Below are 13361 nucleotides of genomic sequence, written 5' to 3' on the forward strand. Positions count from 1 at the left end.
TGCAGTGGCTCAGAGGGCAGACTTTCTGTTGGCTTTGGTTGTTGCAGGTTCAGCAGACAATTTTTCAGCAAAAAAAGAAAACTAATTTTGAAGACTGTGTTGGTGTTAACATTTATGCATGATGTCATCACAAAATAGTCATAACATTCATGCTAATGGCTCATCCCACATAAGAATATTCCAGAAAATCTTTCAGATCTTCCCAGCCCTTGTCACAAAGTGCTTTCCCTCTAATCCCACTCAAGGGTCTTGGCACATACATGACGCTTTGTTCAAAGGTCTGTGGGTGAGCTTTTCTTCAGTGTGTGGCTGTGTAAATCCTCTATGGCTCTGCAAATAAGGTCTGTCCACTAGTTACGTAGAGGAATGTATGGCTCCCTACCACCGCCCCCCTTCCAGTGTTGGCTCTGAGAAAGAACAGAATCTGATCACTTGAAGACTTGGGTCTCCAGGCTTGGAATATTTCCCTTTAGTTCTCTCAGAAGTGCTGATAATGAGGAACTGTCGAGCAAAAGCCTGTAGGGTCAGACCTTTCCTATTCCTTGGCCATGCCCAGACACCCCGACTGGCATCCCAGCTGTGGAAAGTGTTAAGCACTGTGTGACAGGCTGCTCAATACCTGTCTTCACTCCAAAGGAATGCAGACTGCAAGATTAGCCTCCTCATTCACATATTAAGGAATTTGGGGGGCATACAGATCGCTTGGCAAGTGGCGCGGCGGCATACGCCTGGCAGCTCAAGGGAGCTTTTGTGTGGTACCACCGCTGAGACATTCCATCCAGGGTCGAAATGAAGCTGGGGAAAGTATTGCTGATTTTGCTTCTTTTTAAGGCATTACCAGTCCAGCACAATGGACTCTTGTCATTAGTCCCCTGTGAGATACACTACATGTACCATCATGCACCTCAAAGAGATGACACAAAACATTAACCCTCAACATATCATTAGCACACATGGAACATTTTGCAGTTGAGAAATCAAATGGATCTCTACACCACATTAGGAAATGTAACACCCTAAAAAACTAATAAATGTGTATCAAAGGACATTTCTTGCAAATAGTTTTATTTCCAATAATGTTGTGGCCAATAGCTCTGTTGTCACTAATTAATATTGAAGTGTTGCACGTGTTTCATTGCTGCATTTGAGAATACTTTCGAAGCAATATTTTGTTTCTGCTAATGGTGGACTAGATGTTTTTGTTGCATTAGCTTTTGTGTGTTTTGCTACCTTCACAGCGTTTTACAATTCTGGTTCTCCATAATAACCACCTCTGGAAATTTATTTTGATCACCAGTTGAGGTACAGAAAAGCCAGCGACATGTTTTGCACAACTTTAAACTTTATTGAATATAGTTGTATGACTTGTCAGTATAAACTAAAAAAATAACATTACGTAACAAATTTGAGAGGAAACAGCTAAGGCCATTGCTAGTTCATGGTCACAAATGAGTTTGTTATGGTATGAAGAGATCTGCCCAACTACCTGCCGACCAAGAGCCAGATTTACTCTCCCATAGTCACTGTGCATTTCAGGCAGACATGCATATGAGTGAATTCACCACCACAAGCGCAGTAACAGAACTCGACAACCCAAGGTCAAAGGCATTCATGAGGTAACCTCTGACTTCCTGGCAGCGTATTATTGTTGAATGTTAGACAGACACAGGTGGGCAGGGTCTCGATCTCCACAATTACTTCCTGTGCAGGATAGCATGAAACCAAAACATTGCCATGATGACGACACAGATGAGCGTAGACAGCACATCTTGACTATGACAAAAATATTGCCCTTTAAAGTGTCAAACTCATCATAACTCTGACACATCTACTCTATATGAGAGTGTGTTAAAAAACTAACTAACAAAAACATACAATTACAATACAATTCAAAAAAACGCTCTAATTTATCATTGTTATTTTAGAGATACAATTAGGCAGCACACAGATATCACTGAGCCTGGCTAAGCAAAGGCAAAGGCAAAACTCAACAGCTGATGCGTCTTTCCACACAACGCATCATACTGTCGCCGACTGTGGGCCACCGGCACTGGGAAAGGGAAACAACAACTCAAAAAACACCTTTCTTTAAATAGATACTGCAACACAGACAAAGAACGAGAGACAATAACATTTTTGGAACCATCTTTGGGTTCAGTTCTGCTTGAACTGGTGTAAAAGACCCTGAGAAAGAGATATGTCTGAAATGGAAGGATTTCAGAAGTGGTAATTTGACAGGAATCCCAGTGTCACATAGGCTTTTCACACCTGTTTACACATTTTCAGCACAAACTGTGGATGGTGGGTCTGAACGCAGGGTCACCCTTGTACAAAAGCACATTTTAAAAGACAATAAACAACAACAACAAATAAACATAAATATAGACACAGTTACATATTTCTGAACAGTGTTTGGCTTGCTGATGCATTTTTGGGGGGTTGGTAGGGACCGCCTCCTGCGGAAGGACAAGATCCTGCTGTATCACGGGGAAGGGGGCCAGTTTGATGGACGGCTCAACGGTCCAATCTGCACCTTACTGCTGCTTGCACTCAGCAGGCTGGGGCTCGTCTGTCTGCGCAGGGAGGAGAGAGGAACAGAGAAAACAAACAGCGATGGAGAGAGTTGCAGAGAAGAGAGGAGAGGACAAGAGAGGAGAAGATGGATGGATGTGGGATGAGATGAAGCAGGAGGGGGTCAGTGAAGGGAAGAGGGTGAGAAAGGAAGAGATCAGGCCAAACTTAACAGTGAATATATCCAAGAACAGCCCACGTGGGTGGTGAATTCAATCAAGCACGCATCTTTCAAACACTTGAATGGATTCTCCTCCTGGATCAGAGAGGGAAACGGAGAGCGTGCGAGTGTGTGTTTGTGAGTATGAGAAAGACCGAGTGAGTCAGCTGCGATGCTGCTGCAGGTGAAGACCATGAATGCGATGACAACGCATCACACGCTCAATAGGAATCGCGGTTCTCTGTAGGCCTCGCTCAGCAGATATTTCACTTTGTCCTGTGGGCAAATACCATTTCACCAATGACTTCTTTTACAGGTTTACTGCCAACTCAGTCATGGTGGGGAAATCAGACTAAGAAACTCAGTGGCAGTGTGTAGAAATACACCTGACTAAAACAGAGCACTCTTGTTTGCAGTAGACTCACTCTGTGTTTCTCGTACACAGGGGGTGTGTCGGTGTGCCAGTGTGTGTGTGTGTGTGTGTGTGTGTGGGTGTGTGTGGGGGGGGGGGGGGGGCGCAGTAACACTGTAAGAAGTACTGCAGAATAGACAGACACATGAGAGGGGAAAAAAGCCTGACAGAGGATGGGACAGGATGCCATCCTCTCGTCTCCCTTACCTAGAAACGCATGAAGGGAGAGAGGACTATGCCTGGATGGAAGGGGAACAGAGGGAGGGAGAGGAACAAAAACAGCATAAATGTCAAGCAAGTCCTAACATGCAATTACGCTGTGATTTCTGAGTCATGTCCTCCACTCAGAGCTAGTCTGTGTGTGTTTTGTACGCGTAGGTGTGTGAGTCTGTGTGTCTCTCTGTGTGTGTGTGTGTGTGTGTGTGTGTCTATGCATATATGTGTGTAGATGTGTGACTCTACGTGTGAGTTTGTGTTGAGACAAATTTGGAAAAGGTCACACGCAAGGCGTTGCATTAGTTATTTCCAAACACACACAAAACACAGAGACAGCAACACCTTAGGGGTCCATTGTGTTATCATCAATCATCTGGTTTATTTACACACACTCCCAAAGACGGTTAATAACTGCAACACACACAAAAACAGATGCGAGTGAATCTACCTTGGGGTCATCGTCATCGTCATCATCGTCATCGCCTTCTTCATCTTGCTCCTGAAACACACAACAAAGAGTTATGTTGATGCAATAAACACTAACTCTTAATGCCACCAGTGAGAAAAAAAAATATATAAATCCATTCAGACCACTCACCTCATCTCCCTCCTCGTACTCCTCCTCATCGCACTGCAGGATAAACAAAAGAACAAAGCTCTAATATTCTCTAATATTAATAATACAGATAATTCTATCATATATATACCTCCCACTTAATCTACAGCAATTCAGTAAGTATTACGTATTATGCTGAGGTTATAAATACGGAGCACAATGGCGGCATTGAGAGGGAGCTGGAAACATACGCTCATGTCTTCCTCCATGGCCTCTCCGGTGAAGTACAGGACGGCTCTCGGGACTATTCTCTCACGGAAGAAATGGCCAACTTCAAAATCTGCGGCGAGAGTGAAGTCCAAGTCCTCATCCTAAGACAGCAAAACCAAAACAAACAAACAAACCAATCAACATTTATGATCTGCATCAGCTGATTGATGCTTCGTAATGGTACATCAAATGGTATCCATTCATTTCAAAACAACTCCAGAAGGCAGACTCACCACTTCACTATCTCCAGATGTTTCTAGACAGAGAAAAGAGAGGAATAGAAATACATTTATTTAATCATCAACCTTTGATTTGAAATTACAAGTTCCACCCAGTGGTATCGGTAAAATTACACTTATATTTTATCATTTAGTAGAGGTTTTTATCCAAAGCTACTAATTTCACAGGTAAAATAAACATTATATCAGTGTGTGTGCTCCCTGGGAACTGAACCTAGGACTCTGGTGTTGTTGGCACCTCACTTGACGAACTAGGTGTATAGTTCTAGTACCAAGCTGATGCCTGAACAGTTACCAGTTCAACATATCAAACCCTACCGTCCACCAGATACCCAAACAGGCCTCCACATGCTTCAAAGACTGAACGGGGGGGGGGGGGGGGGAGAATCCCTTATTGTTTGGGACGTATCTTCTTCTGCCTGTGCTCTGAAAGCCCCTTGGTAAGCGCTGGGTCTGCCAATGATGACATCGGACAGGTGGTGAGTTAATCACTCGCCTGCATCCAGCCAACCACAAGTGAGGCACACCTCACAGGAGAGTGCCATGGAAACCACCTTGGCAACCTATTAACAGCTCAAACAACTGTGCACAGTGCACACACATCCGGCCGCTTGAGCGACGTGAGGGAGCAGCCGCTTAGTGTCACACCTTCAAACACACACCTACTTTCCCACAGTCTAACCAGGCAGGGCTTCATTCCTCAGGTCTCATGCAAGACACAATCTCTGCGAAGGTTAAGTGACCCTGCCTGAGTCAATGATGTGACGCCTGGTTACATTTCCTGAATGACTGCGCAAATTTAGTTGTGGGCCGTTCTAATGAAATTCCTTTCGCTTGGAAAGGCACCTGATCACACCTTCCGACAGACTCGACAGTCAAGTGGTTGGTTTGCGGCTTGGGGACAGAGACCAGGCGCACACACACACACACACACACACACACACACACACACACACACACACACACACACACACACACACACACACACACACACACACACACACACACACACACACACACACACACACTTGAGGAAAAAAAATTTAATGTCACAGAGCTGTGGGTTTATCAGTGAAGAAGTGATTGTCTGTGCTCTATTAGAGGTTTGAGGTAACTAAGGAAAAACGTCGTAGCCTACCATGGCGCCGATCAGCAACCTACATTTTTATATGATCCAACTGTATTAATTCAGTTTTTAAAAAAAAATACAAATAAATGTCACCACTGTCTATGACAATTAATGTACATGTGTACTATCCATTGAAGTTAGGCAGAAATTAGCAAGATAAGTCAAATTCCCTAGAAAATAAAAACACCAACAAGGTTCTATAAATAGAATGGCCCATTACAGTAACTCCTGCTCTGATACAACATCATTAAGGTTACCTCAGTTTCTGAGTATTCCTTGTGGCATGTGTGTAATGTTTATCTGTGGTCATGGACAGGAAAGGTTAAGCAGGCACAGACAGTCTGCTGGAGATTCCACAGACTCCACAATAATGGCTGACTAACACACAAGGCTCTGAGTCCAACCTGCTAATTATACACATTTCTTCTCATCAATGTTAACATACCTGCTAACCAGTGATGGAAACTATTGATCCAATCAATTATAGTATGTACCCATACATCTATCTGATCATCTCATCTAGCTATGAATCTCATTATCAAATAAATCAATTACTGAGGTGTGTGTCTGTTTCACTCAGGTATCTAACACCAAGCACATTCACTTGCCTGTGTAATATCTCCCCTTAGGCCGGGTAATAAGGAATGATGAAATAGCAGCTAAAAACAACAACTCTGCTGCCCTCTAATGGTACACATCTACATCTACATCTCCTTACATCTACTGCAACCATTACAAGGCACATCACAACAACTCCCCCTGTAAGACACTTCAGAGTACTGCAGGGACCAAGGACGCAACAGCCATGAGGTTTGCAGAGACATACCAGAAGGACGGAGTAATGGTGCGTGACTGGGAGAGAGAAACGTAACAAAATCTCGAAACTTGTCGATGCATCATGCCCTTGGACAACCCACCATTGGGACCCTAATTCGCCTACTGATGTAAATCTCGGTCGAGTGTCCGTGGCCTTAGTGATGACCCACATCTCTAAAACAACCAACTGGACTACAGCAAGAGGTGACAGTGCAGTAAAGAGCACATATTAAGATCTAGCTCTTAAAAAAGACCACCACAGTCTGCAGAGGCTTAAAAGGCCATGGACAGGCCAGACATTCAGAAACTGCAGACAGGCCTCCCTGCAGCATAAGGTTTGACTGAACTCAGATCAGTTATAAACCAAAGAACACATTTAAGTCTTCCTGGAACTCAACTAGTAGAACAATGTGCCAACAGCACCAAAAGCAGCACCAACAGCACATGGTTTGATTCCCATGTCAAACACACATACTGAGTAGATAAAATAATCTACTCCATGAACAAATGTAAATGTTTAAAGTGAATGGGAAAAGTGAGCCTCTCGAGGTCTTCCATAAGCTTGGATGTGTGCAGGCATGTGATCGCCGGAGGACACCTCAGCCCTTACCTTTGATGGGGTTGAAGAAGTTGAAGAAGGAGTCCTGTGGCATCTGCTTGGTGACGGTGCGCGTGGTGCCCCTGCCCTTGTGCTTCTGCTTCTTCTTGATGGTTTTCACCGTCACATCTTTGCCTTTCTGCCAGCAGATCTGGCATCTGGGAGAAGACAAGGAAAAGAAGAGTTATTCTTTTTTCCTGAAATATTTTTTTTTTTTTTTTTTTTTTAAATCAAGGTCGAGTCAGAAAGTCTTCTTACCCCTCGCAGTCCACTATCTCAGTGCCCTCAAAGGAGAAGGGGTCTGCAGCATCGGGCTCAGCCTTCATCTTGTACAGCTTGGTGAGGACTGTGTTGCTGAAGTAGCTGTTGGGCTCAAAGTGGAACTCCAGTGTGAAGCTCTGTTTAGAGAGGAGCAACAACCATTAGCTCAACATCATTTCTGCTGCAACATAACTCCTCTTTACACTCTGGCTATAGTGACAACCAAATAAAGTCAGTCAATGTTCAGTCATCTCCACTGAGGCCTAACATCACTTTCCCTATGCATTTGGTGAATAGCTAGTGGCAAACTTGAAAACGTATTTGAAATATTCATCATTGATAATTGAAGGGGGAAAAAAAACAATTATCAAGCAATAAATCAGTCTTTTCTCTAAACTACTTACCATTGACTGTCCAGGTTCAGAAAACTTCACAGTGATATCCTGCAGGTGCTTCAGAATTGGATCGTCGTGTTCCTGTTTAGAGGAAAGGCAGAATCATTTGAGAGAGAGTACTACTCAACATAACTTCCTAACATGGTAAGAAAGATATAACTTGTCCATAATACTGAAGAGCCTTCTGATACATATTTTCCCTTTTAGATTCCAGTTTTTAACTTTCTGACGTCTCTGTGCACGTTGGTGAAGTAAAAAAAGGAGACAGAGCAGCGTGGCCTAGGCCTGACCTGAAGCATCTCGCTGAGCATGGGAACGTTCCGGAAGATGGTGAGCCAGAACTCTGGGATGCCCTTGGGGGCCTCTCCAAGTTCACTCTTCTCCTCCAGTACAGCCTTCTTCTTTAGCCCCTCCTGAGGAACACACAGCAAACACAAGGACATGTTATGCTACTGATGTGCTATGGTGCTTCACAGAAATTCGGCCTATCGAGAAGCTGAAGACCATCCATTTCGGTCCCTGGTACCAGTTCCTGTGGGTTTATTTCGGTCTTTCGGACACATTCTACATTTCAAGGTACAATTTAGTACCCTAAAAACAGATGAACTATTCATTTGGTGGTTAGTTAAGCAGATGTCACACATACATGTAATGTCCACATGATGACATTTAGAGCAAGTTAGACAAGCTTATCATCAATCACAACCACTAGGCCCACAGCATCTATGCAAGTAAATCATCAATAATTATACAAATCCTCACCGTCAGATCTTCATCTTCCTCTCTGTCACTGTGCCATTCACACTCTTCATCTGTGGGTTCCACTGCTCCGGTCACCACGGTTCGTCTCTGGAACACAAATAAACAGAAAATCAAAACATCGGTTAATTCTTTTCTTTCTGTAAATACACACCCACACGCGTGTGCATGCAAACTGCCTCTCACCTAAAACGAGGGACCACACACACACACACAAATTATACCAGCAATGACTTATCTCTAAGGCATACACAGGCACTCCACAGTGTGAATCAATAAAGCACTGTAGACAGACAGCCGAATAACCTCAACTACACTGATGGCGAAGGACATGTACTGAAACAAACACCTAAAATCCAACATGTGGCAGGCATTGCTTTCCACAGGGAAAAGATGGTCTCCCAAATGCACATGCAGCTGTGGACAATAACATCAGAAAGTATTTTTATTCCTGTCCTTGTATGCTACTTGTATCCTCAGATTTTTACAGTATCATATAAACTGGCATCAGTGGACTGCCACATCAGAGACACAGATCTACAGCAGTAGTTCCTCAAATTGGTTTCTGGTTGGAACCAGACAGCTTGTCCCCATCCCTGGAAATAGTCCAGTAATGAGCTGGCTACTCGTTGGAGATGGGGGATGACAATGTAGCACTGATGTGTTGCCTCTGCCGGGTTGAAAACACCATGGGGAAGGCAGCAAACATCCGTGCATTAGACTAAAGGCCTCATCATGAAATAACAGCACGACAATAGCAGTTTGCAGCTCAGCCACAGGCCGCTTCTAGTCTACATGACTTTGCCCACCCATGCTCTCTGTGTTGACTGAACTCTCTATTCAGTGGTTAAGAATGCAGTCAGCAGCAGAGAGCAGAGGGCCTGGTGGTGCAAGGCTGAAACTGAGATCACTGGTGGGCGGGCGGGTGGTTACCTTGTCAAACAGTGGCTGGTAGAGAGCGGCGTACTTCCTCTCTAGCTCGTGGATTTCCCCGTAGAACTTGGCCTCAATGTGAGCGCACTGCAGCTGCATTTTCTTCAGGGCGTGAACCCTCCTCTTCACTGCCTTAGGGAGAACGCTGAAGGGGGAATAAATGTGAGCTGAACTGAACTGAAGAAGCACAGATTCAATGGCAAGAAAGTGCAAGATTTTAAGTCCATTTTAGGATCATACAAAGCCTGACCATTTACTCTGCACACTGCTCTTAGGCCATGTTCAGATTGCAGGCAAATCAGATTTGTTTCTCAAATCAGATCTTTTGAGACGACTGTCCGCACTGTTATTTGCATGGGATCAGATCGGATTTGTGTATCCAGACATCACCAATCTATCTGCATTGGTTGCTGCGGTAACAATGTAGGAGTAGTTAAGTAGCAGCATGAATTCCAGCACTTCCGTCACTCTGGATTTTATGTTGTTGTTGTGTGTCGTGTTGCGAGTGACGCAAAAGATACTTTGAAATCCAATCTGAGTGGCCAGATCGTCCGGCCTAAAACGCATGTGTAGAAATCTGATTGGAATCGTGTTTCAAACCACCTCCAAATGTTTTACAAATCGGATTTCATGTGTTTTTTTTTACTATCCAGACTTCCAAAATAAATGGACTTGGGCTGGTAGTCTGAACAAGGCCTTAGTTTCATAACAAGTTTGGAATCTTTCAACTGACTTTTAAATAAGTTTGATCAAATATCAAACTTTAAAGGGTAAATACTAGGCTGAACATGTATGCAACACAGCAAAGGATGAATACTGCCTGAGATAACAACAGACTTCTGATGAGCCAAATGTTCCTTACCTCTCAATGGAAGGGAACCCTTCATTTTTATCGGCTGCCATTATCAGCTCAGCCTTACCTGTCAAGCAAACAACACATTTGTTTTAGTGAATCTGCCATTAAATGTTGGGCAAAACACAGTTTGCTCAACTTCTAGAGCGGAAATATTTTTGAACACCAAAATGTCCAGTAAGCCTTACCTAGGATTACTTCTGTTTTAGCCTTGTGGCCTCAAGGCCTACGCATTTTTATGCTTGCCAAGATACTTTCAAAAATTGTGCTGCCACATTAACATTCAAGTCAACCAGTGGCTTTGCCTCACATTGACATACCATTTTCAAAACAAGAAGTTAATTTACACAACAAATTATACAATGTCCTCAACTTACCTTTACCTTCTCCCTTTCTCCCGTCCATTTTTAAGTTTCACCCCCTTCCACTGCGAACACAAAACACAAATAAGCCATTTTTCAGGGGAGAGGAGATTGTGTCTGCACAGGAATCCCACATTACACCCAGTTCTGACTCGTGTGTAGTTATTTGACACTTCCTGGGCCACAACCGTGATGCAACAGCTGTTCAAGTAAACTCCATATAACTAAGGAATTTAGGTTTTCTCTTACGACAAACCTGAATAAAATGTGTCGAACGAATATCTGAAAATGAGCCAACTAGGTATGACGTCGTCCTTGGTCATGTAGTGTCTAAAGGCTTCTTAGCCAGCCCCGGCAGCAATCTAACTTATCACTGTGAAAGTTAACAGTATGATGCATGACCCATGTGCGTGTCATTTCACTAGAAAACAAAATAGCCTTACTGCGAGTTAACGTCAACTGAGTAAAGCACGGTAACGACAGCTGTGCTAAAGCATGAGCTGGTTAACGTTACATATCTGGCCTTGAAATATCGGTGCAAGCTTAAACGAACCAAGCAACTGCTAACTTGACAGATACCTATACTTGACTAGCTGGCTTGACGTGGAATAACGTTAAAGGGTTAAAGTTATGTCACAGTTTATTAATGGAGCAGTTAGACATCTTGCCAATAGGTCAAATTATCAAAAGTTACAATTTAGTTACGCATTCCGCCAAAAGTTAGATAGCAAGTGAATGGCTCAGTCATTATTAAGATTAACACCGATACATCGCTTTATCAATATTAGATAGTTAAGTTATCCCAAAGTTACATACAACTTTACTGACATTTCTTTTCAATTGACATGGTCCTAATGTCACTCACAAGACGTACAATATATCAACTCCTGTGATTCCTGGTGTTAACTTCTATATCGACGTTATCAACAGACATACATTTTTCTCGACACTAAAACCAAGACTGCCTATTCTGTTAAATGCCCGCATAGAAACCTCGGGCACATGGAGACTGTCACGTTGTGACAGCATCTCTGATCTAAAGGACAAGAGTGGTGAAACTCAGCCCAAACTAAATAAAGTTACATCCCACATTGTTGATCCTTTTTTCAGTGCCTTGCCAACGAAAATATAACATTTTACTATACCTCGTAACTTCATTAATGTTCACAACCTCTCCACCGACCTACCTCACGTTTTCGCCGCAAAGAGCGCAATGCACCTCTTACCATACACAATTCTCATTGGGCACGCCTGACTAAACTTCATTCCGATTGGCTGACTATTGAACATGCTAAAACAAGCAGGGGCGACCAACAGTGTGTGCTGTGGTATCTCTTTGGGTTGGCTGTCATCAGAGACATAGATGTCATCCTCCATAAGTAACGCAGAGTAATGACATATATAAATATTTTTTTTTCTCAAGTGTGTCATTATTTAAGCCATTTTAATTACAAGAGTATATAGATTTAGAGGAATCCTCATATTATCTTAATTAAACTAAAGCACGTTCTTAGGATATGATCATTGTAGAAATAGGCTAAAGAATTCCTGTTCTTTTTTGCAGGGTAACACAATATAATATAGGCTATCAAGAGTATAGGGTTTGCGTAAGGGGGAAACAATGAAACACTTTTTCCTAAAATAAATATATTCCAGAAAGCTTTAAAACTACCCCTTTGTTGATCTCATAGCCAGGAGAAGTGATGCAGATGAGATGTGTGAAGAGACATGAGACACCCAAACCTGAAGAGATGTGCAGGTTCAAGCACCCATAGGTTTCATTATCCTTTATCATGCCCTTTGCCCAAGATTGCAATGTTTGATGCAAGTGCTGGACTGTGCCTCTCACAATATGTCAACACAGTGTCATGATCCGGCCTGGTCAATTTAGAGCCCGATCCATTGCTTGTTGCTTGTCGTGTTGTGGGTGTGCCATGATCCTTGCTACTCCACTCCTTGTCTTTCCTGGAACCTACTCTTCCTGATTCTTAAACATTCTACTTCAACGAGCTCCGCCCTTTAACTCCATATTGGTTACTCCCACTGCCCCCTACTAAAGATGGCGTGGATGACAACGCTTCGGTCTCACAGGAGTCTCAATCGGCAGGAGAAGTCACTCTGTCCTTGCGGACGGATTTTCCTCGGCTCATTGAAGTGACCCATTGATCTCTCCATGCCGCTACCTCTGCCATATCCCGCGCCCCTTGATGACATTCTGGCAACTATAAGGTTGAGAAGCATGTGGCGTGCTGCTGTGTGGCCCTACAGCTCCCTGGGGTCATGACTTTGATCCAGGATTCCTTTTTCCCAGGCCCTCCTCTTTGCAGCGGTGGAAGACTGGCCTGAGGAGTTAATGAAAGGGACCCCGACTGTGGAGGGTGGTCTACAGGCTTACCTCGACCCTTCCTCTTCTGCCAGACGGGAGGCAGAACGCGCCCGTGTCACCAGGAGGTCTGTGGTACGGACTCACCACCACCATGGTGCCTCCAGTCGGTAAAAAAATATTGCAGGCACCTCTCCTATTGGTTGAACAGACTGCTGACCCGACTGCACTGGAGAGTAGCAATGCTGTTACAGACATAACATACGCTTCCTCCCCCTCAGTACAGGCTGATAAGTTGCATAAATCCGGGCCTCCATCCAGAATGTGTCGTCTGGAGTTTCCCAACACTGCCCAGCCCTTTTGAGACCAGAGTTGCCAACTGTCAAGGCTGACTTGGCGTGAGAATCGGTGAGATTGACCAAAATAGGTGTATTGTTTGGCGGGAGATGCATTGAAGTCAATGGAAAAAAAATCTCATGCTAGAGTGAGACGGCAAAAGTTGGGAACC

At 43.7% G+C, this 13361-nt stretch overlaps 1 protein-coding gene across 4 annotated transcripts; it reads right to left on the reverse strand.

Annotated features, from left to right (window-relative positions):
* Positions 1-1324: 1324 nt before the first annotated feature.
* Positions 1325-12947, reverse strand: nap1l4a (nucleosome assembly protein 1-like 4a). 4 transcript variants are annotated; one of them, XM_031564355.2, is made up of 15 exons: positions 11718-11771; positions 10546-10595; positions 10178-10235; positions 9316-9460; positions 8386-8472; positions 7914-8036; positions 7633-7704; positions 7226-7365; positions 6980-7125; positions 4419-4441; positions 4167-4286; positions 3958-3990; positions 3808-3858; positions 3351-3382; positions 1325-2573 (listed from the first exon to the last, which is right to left on the reverse strand). In XM_031564355.2, the coding sequence occupies exons 2-14, from the start codon at positions 10571-10573 to the stop codon at positions 3377-3379; spliced, it is 1032 nt and encodes a 343-aa protein (XP_031420215.1). In that variant the 5' UTR covers positions 10574-10595; positions 11718-11771; the 3' UTR covers positions 1325-2573; positions 3351-3376. The 4 variants fall into 4 exon arrangements, with proteins under 4 accessions (XP_031420215.1, XP_031420213.1, XP_031420212.1 ...); XM_031564353.2 differs by lacking the exons at positions 3351-3382; positions 11718-11771 and adding an exon at positions 12926-12947; XM_031564352.2 differs by lacking the exon at positions 3351-3382 and having other exon boundaries at positions 11718-11772.
* Positions 12948-13361: the final 414 nt, after the last annotated feature.

This window comes from Clupea harengus, chromosome 3 (genome assembly GCF_900700415.2).
Source record: "Clupea harengus chromosome 3, Ch_v2.0.2, whole genome shotgun sequence".
Classification (NCBI taxonomy): Eukaryota; Metazoa; Chordata; class Actinopteri; order Clupeiformes; family Clupeidae; genus Clupea; species Clupea harengus.

Excerpts from the sequence above, each read along its gene's own strand:
- nap1l4a (XM_031564353.2), bottom strand. The coding sequence starts at position 10,573 with ATGGACGGGAGAAAGGGAGAAGGTAAAG. Across the intron at positions 7,126-7,225 it reads GAGATAGTGGACTGCGAGGG|ATGCCAGATCTGCTGGCAGA; the intron begins GTAAGAAGACTT and ends GTCTTCTCCCAG. Across the intron at positions 3,991-4,166 it reads CCATGGAGGAAGACATGAGC|TGCGATGAGGAGGAGTACGA; the intron begins GTATGTTTCCAG and ends TTTATCCTGCAG.